Genomic DNA, 14615 nt, shown 5'->3' with positions numbered 1-14615 from the left:
TAACAGAAGCGCCACAAAAACGAACATTTTACTTTCGTGAAAATTTTAACTCACGATAATGACTAACGGAAGCTTTTTTGGGATAAACGTTTCACAAATCCCAAACATGGTTATAAATATTCTGCTATTAGAACAGAATAATCTAGTCCAGGTTTCAAGTTTCTAGGTGTAGTAGTTTTTAAACTAGAGTTGATTAAAGATGCGGAAAGTAGTGAAAAATTAAGTGGAATCGTCCTGTAGCTCTTGGAAGCTGGAATTGGAAACCAACTTCAGCTTCGTTGCTTGACGGACCAGTCATACACTACAAGTGAAGGCAGCGCTCTCCTGTACAATTGTGAGTCTCCAGGAAGGCGACACCACTAGGGCAGCATAATGGGAGGTACACTATGCATAAAATGTTTGTTGGTCTTCCTGTACCTTTCTTTTCAAAGTAATAACGCTGTATAAACATAGTTGAGCAATTCTGGTGTTGGCTGAGCCAATGCTTCAAATTTACATTGTATATCTTGACTTCTTTCCTTGTCTGGAAGGTTTTCTCAGTCTCGCTTCCGCTTTTAAGTCCTGCGGCTCGCACCAACTATAATGCCATTACTAGACCACTCCCTCAACCTGTGAAGCCGACTTGTTCTTAAACCAGTCAGCTGATGCTGGCCTGTGACTACCTTGCTCGGTGAGTCTAGACTGCAACAGAAGCGCCCTGACCTCAACCCCCTTTACCTTTGCTTTCACAAAACATGTGGATAGCAACAAGGCACCTTGAAGCTGCCTTCAGGTGTTTGTGTAAGAAGCTATAGCGTGAAAGCTTCTGAAGTTAGGCGGTGTTTGTCTAAAGGTTTACAGATCATCAAACACAAAGTAGAGCTGTGCACAGCACTGACAAAATAACAGTGACAATATCCAGTTTGGGCAATTTGAGAGAGAAGGAGAAACGGAGTAGATTGTCTGACATCGGCTCGAGGAATTGGTTGAAAATGTTGGTTGCTGGGTGAATGATGACCGTGATGACAGCTTCATGTAAGTGCCACTGGAGCCTCAGGTTTTTTCATTTGTCATCTGCCTTAAAGGACAGTTCATAAAGTGTTCTCAGTCAGACCACACAGGGACATGATTTCCAATGCTACATAAAACAGGGGGAATCCAATAGAAGGGAGTTTTATGATGTGTTGAAAAGTCTATACGTGTGTTCCCTGTTAACACGTTCAAAAACTAATGCATTTGGTTGCTTTTATTCTATTTTGTCTGTCATAGGTCAAAGACAAAGGACCTGAGGCCACACGCAGATTCTTCAACTGGTTCTACTGGTGCATCAACTTAGGAGCCATCGTGTCTCTGGGAGGTGTGGGATACATCCAGCAGAATTACAGTTTTGAGGTTGGTTACATCATCCCAGCAGTGTGCCTCGGGATCTCCTTCCTGGTCTTTGTTCTGGGACGGACCGTTTTCATCAGAAAGCCCGCCGACGGCAGTGCCTTCTCAGACATGGTCAAGATCTTGTCCTTTGCCTGTTGCTCACAGAAACCAAAGGAACCAAACCTGCTTCGGTAAGAGTGCTCATACTGGTGTTGTTTTTTTCTGCATTTCTTTAGTGATAAGAAAAACTACATTTGATAGGAAACAAATTTGTTGTTGTCAAAGTATTAGGCTGTTAGCCAAAAAGGATCTCAAAGGCTCATTTGGATCATTTGTAAATTATTGGAATTATTAGCAAAAAATAACAGTATCAAATATTTATTTCTCTGGCATTTCCACATTTCCAGTTGTGTATTCATTGTTTTTCTGTGGAGAGTTTTTCATGAGCTGCAAGGCAGCTTTTGTATGTTAAAGCAGACCTTTATCTTAAATCTCTCTTTGATCCCCTCCTATAATTCTTTTGTGTGTGCCTTTCCCCCCCACATCTGGTCAATGTATTCATCTTTGTTCCCTGTGGTGAAAAGTTATCCTAAAGTGCTGAAACTCGACTTTGAACCAAAGTACCACAAACGTCTCAAAAAACTTGACATTGAATATTTTAAGTTGGACAATCCCACAGCCTTATAAAAATTCCTTATTAGGGCATTTTCTCCAGAGATGAGGATTATGGGCTTTAGCGAAGTTTCTTTTGAATCTCTAGAAGTGCTTTTATTAAAGGGTAAGGTTTACTCAGAAAAAAGATGATTAAATCTATCTGTTTAAGAGTTGAGAGTAATTTCATCATATTCTATGTATAACATGTTTTTTTAATTTATGCTACTACTCACACTTCAGTCATTTAGTATTTAAATTACTTCATTTCTAATTCTGTTTCAGCAATAAACCCACCCTGCTCGACACCGCAAAACTGACCTATGGAGGGAAATTTCCGGAAGAAAAAGTAGAGGAAGTGAAATCGATAGTGAAAATCCTTCCAGTTTTCTTTGCCCTTATTCCATATTGGATGGTGTATTTCCAGGTAAGACTAATCCACGTTTCACAAGTGGAACAATTTAGAGGATTTTATCTTGACCGTGCTGGCTTCCAGTAAACAGACGTGTTAAAATCAGGGGAGGTTATTTCTTTCTTTCTTTGCCTGGTGATCGTAAAGTGGAGAGTTGCTTTATGCTGGCATTAATCTCCTTATTGTGCTGCAGATGCAGACGACATATATCCTGCAGAGCTTCCATCTGAGGATTCCTGGTACACCCTCAAACATCTCAGTGGACACCACTCATCAGGTAACAAACAATAAAAAAAGGCTTAGTCCACGATTATGTTTATTGTTTAGCAGATAGAACATGATGCATTAATAATAATAAACACACAAAACACCACCTGTTTGGGGATTAATATTTTCAAACCAGATATCTCGCTCTCGAGGGAAGAAAAAAAAAAAAGTCATTTGGTCTCTGACATGCAATGGCAAGCAACAGCTGGAGGCAGCAGGAAAGGCTTGTAATGCCTTGGGGATTAAGTCAGAACTTCACAGACTAATACCTCGCAGATTAGCAACCTGGCTGTGTTTGTGTTCCTCTGCTGCAGCGCCTCCATCTGACGGTTCCCGCTGATTTGTAGAGCTGATGTAACTCGCTCACACGGCTTGTATGTTGCATTCTGCAGGACTTTGATGGGTCCCTCAGCAGCTCCACGTGAAACATGACTCCTAAAAAAAACAAAAAAAAAAAAAAAACAAAGCTTTCACAGCAATGACACTGATCACAGATGAAGGTTCAGGCTGTACGCTTCAACACACCTTTATAAGAAAATGTGAAGTGAAACACCTAAAAAAAAAAACTCATAGTGCTTCTTAAAGTTTTATATTAATATTCTCACAAAACTATAACTAGTCTGTTTTTTTTGTTGTAAAACTCTCAAACTTTTATTTATTTTTTGGCCATCATTTTTGATCTTCGTCTTGAGCTTGCTCTTCTCATGTCTAAAATACCGTTGGTATTGAAAGAGGAAGTAAGTTGTCTCTCCTTCCAACCTCGCCAGTTGTCGGCATTAAAAGGGAAGTAAGAGTTGATGCCTCTGGGACTTCTGTCCCTCAGCTCACCTGACAATAAAGTGGCTAGACTGAAAAGATGCTATTTCCTCAAGGGAACAGGAACCCATACCAATGATTCATCTTGAAATCGGCTGAGATTCTGATATCTTCACTAATGTAACATTAGTTAATTGACCAGTTTCCCTTCATTAAAAAGCTGGATCATTTAAATATGAATTTTAGGTCAAAACTATTTCTTAGTGGGCGTGGCGAAGGCGGTGGCGCGGAGGCCTCAGTTCTCAACACGGCTGTCGTGGGTTTGAGTCTTAGCACATTAACTTTTGCTGCCTGTCCTCCTCTCTCACAACCCATGTTCCTGTCAATATACTGGTTAAAAAAACTACTGAAGCCAAAAAAAAACCCCTAAAAACGACAACAAAAGCTACTTCTTAATAGTGATTGTTGTAGATTTAGATCTTAGATATAAATTGCTAAAATATGTTTCATATACAGAGAAAGAATGAAAAAGTGTGCTTGTGTGTTTTAAACTTGTGGAATGTCACAGGGAAAGACTACTGAGCCTGGTGTTACCAGCAAAGATACTCATAGTTCCTGTGCATACACTTTCATTTATAACTGTTATTTCCCAATGTTTTTTTGTTGCTGTTTTTTTCATGTGTAAATGTCTTGGCAAGAAAGAAGACATTTTGAACTATTGTCATCATTTAATCATGATTTTTGGTGTCTCCTGGCAAAGTGGTCTGTTGTAAAAGCTGATATAAAATAATGTGCTATTAACAGATTGATAAATTGCTAAATTAATCCTTTAAGAATTGGGGAATTCAGTTTGAGAGAAAAATATATCAGTATGTTAAATAAGAGGCATGTATCAAGCTTCCATGTCACGTGAAATTTAAATTGCCAACATAGATTTGTATAAGTTATGTGGTCTGGCAACTTGCAATTTTATTCAGCGCAAAGCAACATTGTGCTTGAAGTAGCAAACATTTTGTGTGTTAACAGTTACTGTGAATATTTTTGTTCCATCTAGTAATTCAAATATTCAATTTAAACATTAAACTTTTTGGTTCTCAGGTTTAGGGAGCATACTGTGAATGAACAATACAGCTTGCAGTGGGTTTTAATGGATTTGCAGCTAAAACAACAGTGTTATCAGTATTGCAGCTGCAGCCTCTGGGAATAATAATCCTAAAATGTGTTCACGTCTTAGATCCATTTGACTGTGGGGTTTTTATTCCTGTAAATTCAATTAATAGTTTTATTATTTTTTCATTAAATAGTATTTGTTTTTGACCACCTGGGGGTGCCAAAGCAGTATCAAGACTGAAGCCTGCTTGCTTATTGTGGATGCATATATGTGTACACAAACACTGTTGGAATGCACGTAAAGAGTCTCCTTTGTTTTTATGCTCTGTTGCTTCTTGTACATTTTTATCTCATCTCTTCTCCTCCGGATTCTTCCTGATTAAGTTCACCTTCCCGGCTGCCTGGCTCACCATGTTTGACGCAGTGCTCATCCTCATGCTCATCCCTCTTAAAGACAAAGTAGTGGACCCCATCCTGAAGCGCCGTGGCCTGCTGCCCTCCTCTCTGAAGAGGATTGCTGTGGGGATGTTCTTTGTCATGTGTTCAGCCGTGGCAGCGGGTGAGTGCCCCCAACACGTGTTTTCTCAATTAGGCTATCGCCTAAGTAGGCCAAAGAACAAGCCAAGAGCAGAGTTTACAACATTTTCAAATCTGGACTTCCACGGTGATGGTTTTTTTGGTTTGCTGATTATTGTCTTGGCAGGTTTTTGAAACAGTGACTGAAAATATAAGATGGAAATTATGAGAGAAAATCTGTTATTAAGCTTGCGGCTAATGATGCTTCAGTTAACTATTATATTTAACGTGCTTTTTTTTCAGTGGATCTAGAGATATTTTCTGTTCATAAATCACAATATTATCTCCCACTCTACAAGAAAAATTAAGCCTTCAATGTTTTGAGAAGGACAAAGGTCGAATGTAGAGAAAGGCAAATCAGCTGCACTCTGTGGAGTCAACTTTAATTAAATGCTCTCCAACAAACAGCCTGTACATGGCATTTGAACAGTTTCTGTCATTAGTGACTTTTAAATATTTTCTTTCTGTAGTTGCAGGTGAACTATTAAACATGTCCTTAATTACACTTTTACAGAAGTTATTTAGAAAAGTGTTCTTCCAATTAAATTTAAAGGTAAGTCAACATCAGGTCAACCAACAACTCAATTTTGTAATATAAATAATAAGATCTAAATTGCCCGATAACATAATTCACCTCTATTAATGCCTGTTTGAGGTGTAAACTGCTTTTTGCAACTGGGTATATGATAAGGAAATAATCACCTGGTTGTCATATGGTGGTGATGTGTTGTGTATCACTCCTAATAAGCAGCATTTTTAGATGGCAAGCGTAGAGATGACTAATCAGATATTTTTGGGCAATTTTTAACTTTTTTTTTTTTGTTTTTTAGATGGCAAGCGTAGAGATGACTAATCAGATATTTTTGGGCAATTTTGAATCTCTATTTTTTGTTGTCAGGCTTTAACTTTTCAATTCTGAATTTTAGATAGTTCCTTTTTTTCTGGCTTCTGCAATATAAGAAATAGGAACAGAAATAGGAACAGATATTTTTCTCGTTTTTTTTTTTGGTCAATAATTAATTATACTGGGACTCATGAAGAGGTTTTTATCATTTTTTTAAAACAATGTCAAAATATTTTTTGAGACAACTACCAACTACCACTACCAACATTAGTTCGACTAGCATCACAAAACCTGTAGTGTCCATGTGTTTATTCAAAAGGATGCAAACCTTCACAATAACTGAGATTTCCAGATCATTCCATGACAGGCAGACGTTGAAACCTCAAAAGTATAAAGAGAGTGAAACTTTGCACTGGTACTTTTAGACTTCTTGTTATCTTCTGAAAGTCTTGCTCTCTCCCAGTCTCTCACAGCCTGAAGGAATCACAAACATGTTTAATTGTGTTGTAGAAAATACTTTAAAAACAGCTTCTGACGTTTCTGTTCTTTCTCTGTACTTTATTTTAGATACAGGATTGTTACTGAAATTAGCTATCCTAAGCTTCTTCCTGCAGGGAAGCTTGTTGTTGGTGGCTAAATGAGATATGGTGCGTTCAGTGACTGGGAAAAGATTAGATTTTGAAGTGTCACCAGTCAGATCCAATCAAGCTGAAAATTGTCAGAAAAATGATATTGTGTTGCTGCTTACACTTGAAAAAATCAATTTTAACTGCTTAGGTTCCTCTTTTCATTTGACCTTTAGAATTTTATTATTTGTACAATTTTCTTTTCTAAATTTAAGATTTATAGATTTAATTAAATGTTGGAAAATAACATAGGTGTTGTGAAAAAACAAGACCCTTTTTGTGGCTTAATGTTCTTGAGAAGAGATGAAAAATATCATTTCATATGTACTACTCTTGTCTATAAAAAGGATCTTTTTCCATCCGGATGATATAATAAAAGCTCTTCAGGAAAATGGAATGTGCAAACATTTACTTTCCTGAGGACTGGTCCTTTTCTGAAAGGAATGCTGCTGCAACATGTTCATTTCAACCTTTGAAAGCTTTTCAGTTATTTATTTTTTCCCATTTGGCTATTTTGGAAAAAAAAAAAAACACCCCTTTTGCATTCAAGCTCCAGCAAAATAAAATCCAAATCTTAGAGAAAGCAATTTTGAGTTCAGGCGGTGGAGAGAAAGGGTTTAGAACGGTGGTGTAGTCTGAGCATTGGTCACAGAATAGAAGATAAACACACGACTCCGGTGTCAAACGGTTCTGACCTGGATTTTACGAGTCAAAGCAGACAACAGTATCAAATCTATGCATTGCAGTGCATTTTAAAATACAATTGAAACTCTGTGTAATAATCTTTTATCTGCAGTTCATCTGAATAGTTGCTCGTCGGACACATCCTTGCTTCACATTCATTAAATTAGACACAATGTCCCCTGTGAGCTGCCTTACAACACTGCTACACCTTAGTTGGCTTAACGTCTGTCCCGAGTACTTATCGTTCCTCTTTCTATTAGCTGAAATCATGTTGTTTAGAGGCCAGCGGATGGAAAGTAGTGAAAATCCCAGCGTGACACCTTTTGCTCACTGAATAGTCAGCTGAACCCATTAAATTTCTGCCCACCTCTCCAGCACGCCGGCTCTGCTCAGTGCTAGAATCACTTCTGTCACCTTGTGTATGAAATATGTGCAAATTTGTCAACAGCATTTCCCGAGGTTTCACCGAACATGTGCTGACAGATGTCTGGGCTTGAGGATAGCTGGACCACATATGCAGCGGAGAGATGGTTGACATGTTGTCAAGCACAAAGTGACTTTTTCCGAGCAAGACTTCTGCCACATATTGAGGCCAGCTTTGATTAGCGCATTTTTTTGTTTGTGGTCTTATTGTGGCTCAGTAGCTTTCAGGTAGCTAAAACCTTGTTATTTAACAGCTTTGAAGCTGTGCTGCACAGGATCACTCTGAGACGTCTGATATGTGATTTTTAGTTAAGGTAAACATAAAAATAGGGATGTGTGTTTATACTGTGAGACTTGCTCTGGGCAGCCCAGCGGCCATGCTCCCTGAGATGGACGGCTGGTATTATTGGATATCCGGATTACAAGTCTACAACTCTCCTCAAATACGGCATTAAGTGTAGCTATGATAGGAGGCTGTCTCTGGGAGTTATCTGAAAATAGCCGCTGGTCACACGATAATATTAATCGAATGACGCTTTCGGGAGCAGACGCCAAATGATGACAACTGCTTACTTGTGATTATTGAACTGTCTGCAGTGTTGCATTATTTCCTACCCTCACAGATGGGATTTTAATGAAGTAGTAGGACGGAAGTCAATAAAACAAACTTAATCCCCAACAAACTACTATTGAATTACTGTATTTTTTTGTTTGGCTACATATTTCTGACTTGCAGAATTGTGCTACATTCATCCACGTTTGCATATAAGTAGTAACTATTTTCTTCTGTCGTCTTCTTTCTTGTTTTCACCCACTCAGGTATTCTGGAGACCAAACGCCTTGAAATCGTTAAATCGAATGGTACCATAGACCAGGTGCTTGGCAAGGTTGTCTTCCATGCTGCAGATTTACCCATTTGGTGGCAAGTGCCTCAATATGTGCTGATAGGAATCAGCGAAATCTTTGCAAGCATTGCAGGTATGTTTGTTTGACATCTTGTGTTGAATTTACTTTGCCTTGTAAAAATGCCCTTTTTTATACTCAAATTCCTTCAGGCACTCCTGCCTGAAGGAATTTGCCTGAACTACATCTACTACATAAAATCTTGGGATTTTATGGAGTAGATGTAATCATAAAATATGTAGTAAATAATACATATTTTCCAAACGTTTTTTTTTACAAATAATATCAGTGACTTGCATGTGTTTTCAGTCTCTCAAAGCCAATACTTTGTTACATCAGCTTCTGCTGTGATAATACCTACATGTTTTTTCAGGTATTTCTACATCAGCTTATCACAGATGTCTAAAGTTTTTGCCCATTTTTCACTAAAGCAGCTCAAGCTCGGTCAGTTTGGACATCTGTGAACATAATTTTTTCACGTCCAATTCAGGTCTGGACATTCACTCTTGCATCCAGTGTGCGACCCGAGGGTCATTTGCAGCACCTGAACTGACTTTGTGTTAAGTTACCAGCAAGTTAGGATCTTCTTACAATGGAAAACATTAGGAGGAGCACAAAGTATTCATCTTTTAGTAACTCCACTTTTTAACTTTATTCTTACCCAGGTTCATAAATGAAATTGCGATTGACACTTTCAAAGTTTATTTTGTGGGAAAAATTGAAAACTGTGTATTTTCTTTTCTTCTGTTTCACAATTTAAAAACTGTCTCGTTTTTGTCAATAACCTAAAATCACAATAAAATACATCCAAGTTTGCGTTTTAGTGCCACAAAAATCTCAAACAGAATAGGAATACTTTTCCAAGGCACTGCTGGTGTTATAAACTCTAATTTAACTCTGGCGAGGCAAATAAATGTTAAATACAGGATGACTGAGTGAAACGACTTACTTTTTTGCGTTTGCATGATTTTACCTCGCACTGATGTGTTTATGCCATTTACCGAAACACATTTCAGTAAAAGTGTGTTGAGCACTTTGATTCATTGCCAGGCTCCACCAGCTAAATGTAGCTGTGGGTTGTTATCTAGAGCAAACATCCTAAGACATCAATTGATGAGTGATTATTCTGAATTTCTCGCCCTGCTGCATAACACTGTGCAGCAATGAAGCTTTTTACAAGCAAAGTATGGATTAGGAAACCATTTCACAGTTGAACTGAGGGAAGGTTCACTCCAGGCAAGTGACTCACTTCACATAATGGGTGCATTGTCCACACAGATACTGTACACAAACACATAAAACTGCACACGGTTTAATGAATTAAGCCATTCTTTCCCATCAGCTTTCAATTAGCTTCAGTGTTGACACATAAAGCAAACGGCACAGAGACATACTGAAGTGGCCGTCATTGTGTTTTTTCCTGCTTGCAAACAACACACACATAATGCTACATATATACATGCAAGCTGTTTTCACAGATAATACCACGAGTTAAACTCACATCCTTTTTCTTTCTTGACATTGGTAATATCTGAAGTACTGCATGTCAAGGCTTTTCAGTATTCAATATTTTTGCTCTTTTAGTAAGAAATGTGCACATGCTGATGTCTAAAATGATTCTTTTTTATTTATTTCTGGAAAAAAAAAAAGATAATTGATTGCCTTCGAACTACGTTATTAATGACTCATCATTCATCTTTGTTTATATTTGGTCTCACATTTTTCCTGAGCACCGTCTGAGTCACACTAGAAATCAGAGAGGATTTTCTGATAGTAAGATGACAGGATCCCAATTGAAGCCTTTGTTATTTTCTTAGAGAGCAAAGGTTTCCTCCTTGCACACCTCCCAGAAAAAGGCATCCATTTCCACGTAAACACTAGCTAGAGTCTGCAGCAGGCCCCATGATGAGATGTTAGGGGTTCTGAGGATTTCTTTTTTTTTTTTTTTTTTTTTTTTTACATCCTGCTGTCTGCTCTTGAGGTGAACTTGCTTGGATGACAGACTTGGTCATGTTGGAATGTGTTTTGAATGTCCTGTGGGCTGGAAAGTGTTTTTAATAACAATAATGTGTTTTATTTAAAGTGTCTTTCAAAACTCTCAAGGACGCTTTGCAAACAAGATAAAAACGTAGTTCTGTGTGAAGGAATCAGAGAAGTCTTTCCATCTCAGCATGGCGTTTACTCTCCCGTCAGCAGTCAGGAAGACACTAAACTAAATGCCTGAGGTTTAAACACGACAAACCTTTAAGATGCTGCGTAAGCTACGTTCTAATCATGCACGCCTGGTTCACGTATCTGCAATTTTTCTTGGGTTTTCTAAGGAATAAATGGAGCGGTGTATCCTAAATTTATTCCTCAGCACCATTTCTATTACATTATAAAGCCTCTGTGTTCATGTTTACCTCCAAACAACTATTTTGTTGAAGTTTTTACTAATTTCTCAGACTTTGATTTGCTATTACATCCTACACATTTAAAAACAAGTGCCCATGTATTAATTTAGCCTGTCCGCACTTCAAAGCTGGGACAAACTAAGAAGGTTATGGGTTTATTTTATTTATTGGAAATAGAAACCAATGTAGGCTCCTAACACACAGCTGAATTCCAGCATCAAGCAGGAAAGAGGGAAACATTTTGCTTTGAAAACTCATCTCCTCAGTTCCCAAAGCTTAAAGATAGATGTTAAAAGAAAAGATTGATGCAACCCAGTGTTACATTTTATCGCTGTGTTGCATCACATTTGCCGGCATCAGGCTGAAAAGGGGCAAATATATTTTGGAAAACAATGACATTTCTCTTATTTCTCAGGTTTTCAATCATTATGGGGATTAATATATTTGGAAGTTATTTCCTTCCTTTCCTTTTTTTTTATTTATTTATCAAAAATGACGTTACAGTGGTTGAATAGAGGGTGGGAGATTTTAAGTTCCCCTTTGTTCCTTATTTTGTCACAAAGCCAGGAGTCCTAACAGCAAAGCTTATCCAACGCCAATATATTTAATCTTTCTTCTACTCACAGAAGACGGATTACTCAGAAGCAAACACTGCAGTTGTAAGCAAATTTTTGGGGGGAATTATAGCACTCAGATCCACTTTTCACTGGGAGGTTAAGAAACATGCAAAAAAAAGTGTGTTTCTGGTTCATGCTTCACAATACATGCACTTACCCAACCCTGACTTCCTGCAGCCTCTCCTGAAGCTGCAATAGTGTTTGCCGTCCCCCTAAATCTACTAATGTTTAATAACCAAAGAGTCCAAACAGGTCAAAATTACACATTTCTGGTTTGAGACTCCTTTTAAAACTCTTTCTGGGTATCATTTGGAAGATAGATGTTGAGTTTTCTCCTATTTCTTGTGAACCCTGGCCCAAAGTTTTTTGTTAATACCTTCTCTTTCAGAGCTCAGAGAATTAAACAGCATATTGCTTCTCCGAGGCTGTAATGTGGTGAAGTAAAGAAGTGCTCTCTCATCTGAATCGCTTTTAACAGCACAATCAAAGACTGGAATACAACAGAAACAACTTTTTTTTTTTGTCATTATTCAAAGAGCAGAAATTTTGTTTGTCAGAAATGCACTTTACTGTGAAATTGTGTAGAACTTCGCTGCTGGTTTTGGGCCATTTATTTCCCATAAGAGAACAGGATTGCTTTGTTTGGAGTCACTGCTTATAGTGTTAGGTTGCACTTATGTTTGTGAATTAAGTTTGTTAAGATCTTCTTATTACAATATATTAATTTGCATATTCTGTAGGGAATTCTGCCTCATTAATATTTAACATTTTTTTAAATCAATTTAAAAGATGCTTTAGTCGCCTTCATGTTTTCATATATAGTCACAAAAATATATCATTTCTAAATTTAAACTCCATGAATACTGAGATTAGCATAAATATGTTGGGTATTATGGACCCGCTGTTTCAGGCCTCTTGTAAAAAGACTGGAATCCACTCGTATCAAACACGGTTTCCATGAAAGTCAAATCCGGGCGAACAAAGCTATGCGGGTCTTTAAAATAAATGCACTCACAGTCCATCCCAGCCCACAGGGCTTACTTCAAGGGAAATTGGCAGAATTGTGACATTTATCTGGTGAAGAGGAATATTTCCCTTATGTCGTTTCCTGTTTGAATAAATTTGTGTGAAATCTCACAAGTCCCGAGCCTGGTCGGACAGAAGGGAATCTTTATGCATGAAGTTTGCCTCATCCGAGTCAGTAACTCAAAGGTGCATTGTTTTTTTTTTTTTTATAATAAACAACCTTTATAGTCACTTCCAGAAAAAGGGGGTGGGGGAGAACATTGTGTCTGGACTTCTACATATTCGTTTTTATGTTTTTGGGTTTTTTTTGTTAGGGAAAATCCTTTCAGCGAATGAAGGTCAAGCTGTTTATGTTGTGGTTTGAAAGCAACAGACATCGCTTTAGTATTAGATTGTCATCACAAATACACATTCACAAGATTTAGTCTGATGTTAGAATCCCCTCTGCAGTGCTGAGCTGGAGATTGAAAACCCCTACAAAGCTTTGCACTAGCTTTGTGCGTCGCTATTCAAATGTTAGCTGAGGATGTAAAGAAAAGGATTACATGTTCAGGAGACATCCGCGCTTTCCTCTGTTTAATTTAAACATGATTCTTGTGTTCTGCTCTAGTATCCTTCAGGTTCTGTATTTATTCATTAATCAATTTTACATTCTTATTTTCTTTCTCATTTGCACAAATGCCTCGTGTATCTATAACCAAGCTGGTGTGACGCCTGAGGTAGCGAGAATAGGCAAACATCTTGTATTTACCTACATCTCCTTAATCTCTCGAGACAGATGGAGCTTTAGGGCCTCATCTGAAAGATCAAATGTTTGAGGTGCTCTGAAATTATCAGTGTCAGCTTGTGGCTAGAAATACCTTCAGGGAGAAGAGACTCCGATTTTAGATTTTTCCAAAGCTCATCATTCTTTTTTTTTTTGTACTCTCGAGACATTTTTCCAGTTCCTTTTGTCAAAATAGCCACTAAGTAATAAGAGTTGCTAACCAATCCGAGCATTTCTGCCATGGAAAATGAGCTTTTCTTACAAAAAGGTGGAATAGTTGCTGTCAACAAAACTGGTTACATTACAAGAATGAATAAAGACAAATATTTTATCCTGGTTTATTGTCTTTGAGAGGAACTTTTCAGCACAAGGGATATTCGTGAAGCACAAAAGTATAATGTAAGTTTTAGTTGTGTGCCTATCCTTCATCACCAGTCCTTATCAAAATTACGTACTTTATGTATTTACCAGTTTATCCCATTTGGTTGCAGGTCTGGAATTTGCCTATTCTGCAGCACCCAAGTCCATGCAGAGTGCAATCATGGGGCTCTTCTTCTTCTTCTCTGGGATCGGCTCGTTCGTGGGCTCCGGTTTGCTGGCCATCGTTTCTCTCAAGTCGATCGGCTGGATGTCTTCCCACAAAGACTTTGGTAAGACCCTGGACCAAGCAACAGATCAGCCTCTCTTTGTTTTTTTAGAGCACATTTCATACACGAGGGAAACGTAAGGTGATTTATATCAAGTAGGTAATGGAAGAACATACAGGGGTGACAGAAAGAAAAAGAAAAATAGCTGATAGAAAAATAAGTGAAAAATGAGTAAAGACGGATGGTGTTGTTTGAAAGGACTGAGGAAACTGGAGATGAGTAAAACAAACTCATTCTGGAATATTTATGAGGATTAAAACTAAGTTTAGAAGTAATGATAAGAAGGATTTACAAAGTTGAATTATCCTAAAATTTGCAGTTTATAAAACAAAAGATGTCATTACTCCAACAAAAACCAAAAACTTAACTTTTTGAACATCAGCTTAAAATCAAACTACAAGTGGAATAAAGCTAAAACTGGCCTCTTAAAGTGTTGCTAGCATTTTGTGAATAAGACATCTTAATTACTGAGAGTAAACTAAAAGCCAAATTTGCTTTTTATGATGTCAGTACCTCAGATCTTCAGGCTCCCTGTTCCTAAAGAGAGGAAAACCGTGATTTGTG

The 14615-nt window shown here is 37.8% G+C and overlaps 1 protein-coding gene across 1 annotated transcript in view; it reads left to right on the top strand.

Moving 5' to 3' along the window:
• The window catches only part of slc15a4 (solute carrier family 15 member 4), a 35793-nt gene that overhangs the window by 8833 nt on the left and 12345 nt on the right, over positions 1-14615 (top strand). The window contains exons 3-8 of the mRNA XM_007567105.2: positions 1249-1541; positions 2287-2428; positions 2607-2690; positions 4931-5105; positions 8519-8677; positions 13896-14054. Coding sequence (XP_007567167.1) covers positions 1249-1541; positions 2287-2428; positions 2607-2690; positions 4931-5105; positions 8519-8677; positions 13896-14054 — 1012 coding nt within the window. The remainder of the gene's footprint in view (positions 1-1248; positions 1542-2286; positions 2429-2606; positions 2691-4930; positions 5106-8518; positions 8678-13895; positions 14055-14615) is intronic.

Source organism: Poecilia formosa, unplaced genomic scaffold (genome assembly GCF_000485575.1).
Source record: "Poecilia formosa unplaced genomic scaffold, Poecilia_formosa-5.1.2 Scaffold204, whole genome shotgun sequence".
Classification (NCBI taxonomy): domain Eukaryota; kingdom Metazoa; phylum Chordata; class Actinopteri; order Cyprinodontiformes; family Poeciliidae; genus Poecilia; species Poecilia formosa.
The sequence above is the reverse complement of the archived record's forward strand: the minus strand, read 5'-3'. Positions and strand labels throughout refer to the sequence as shown.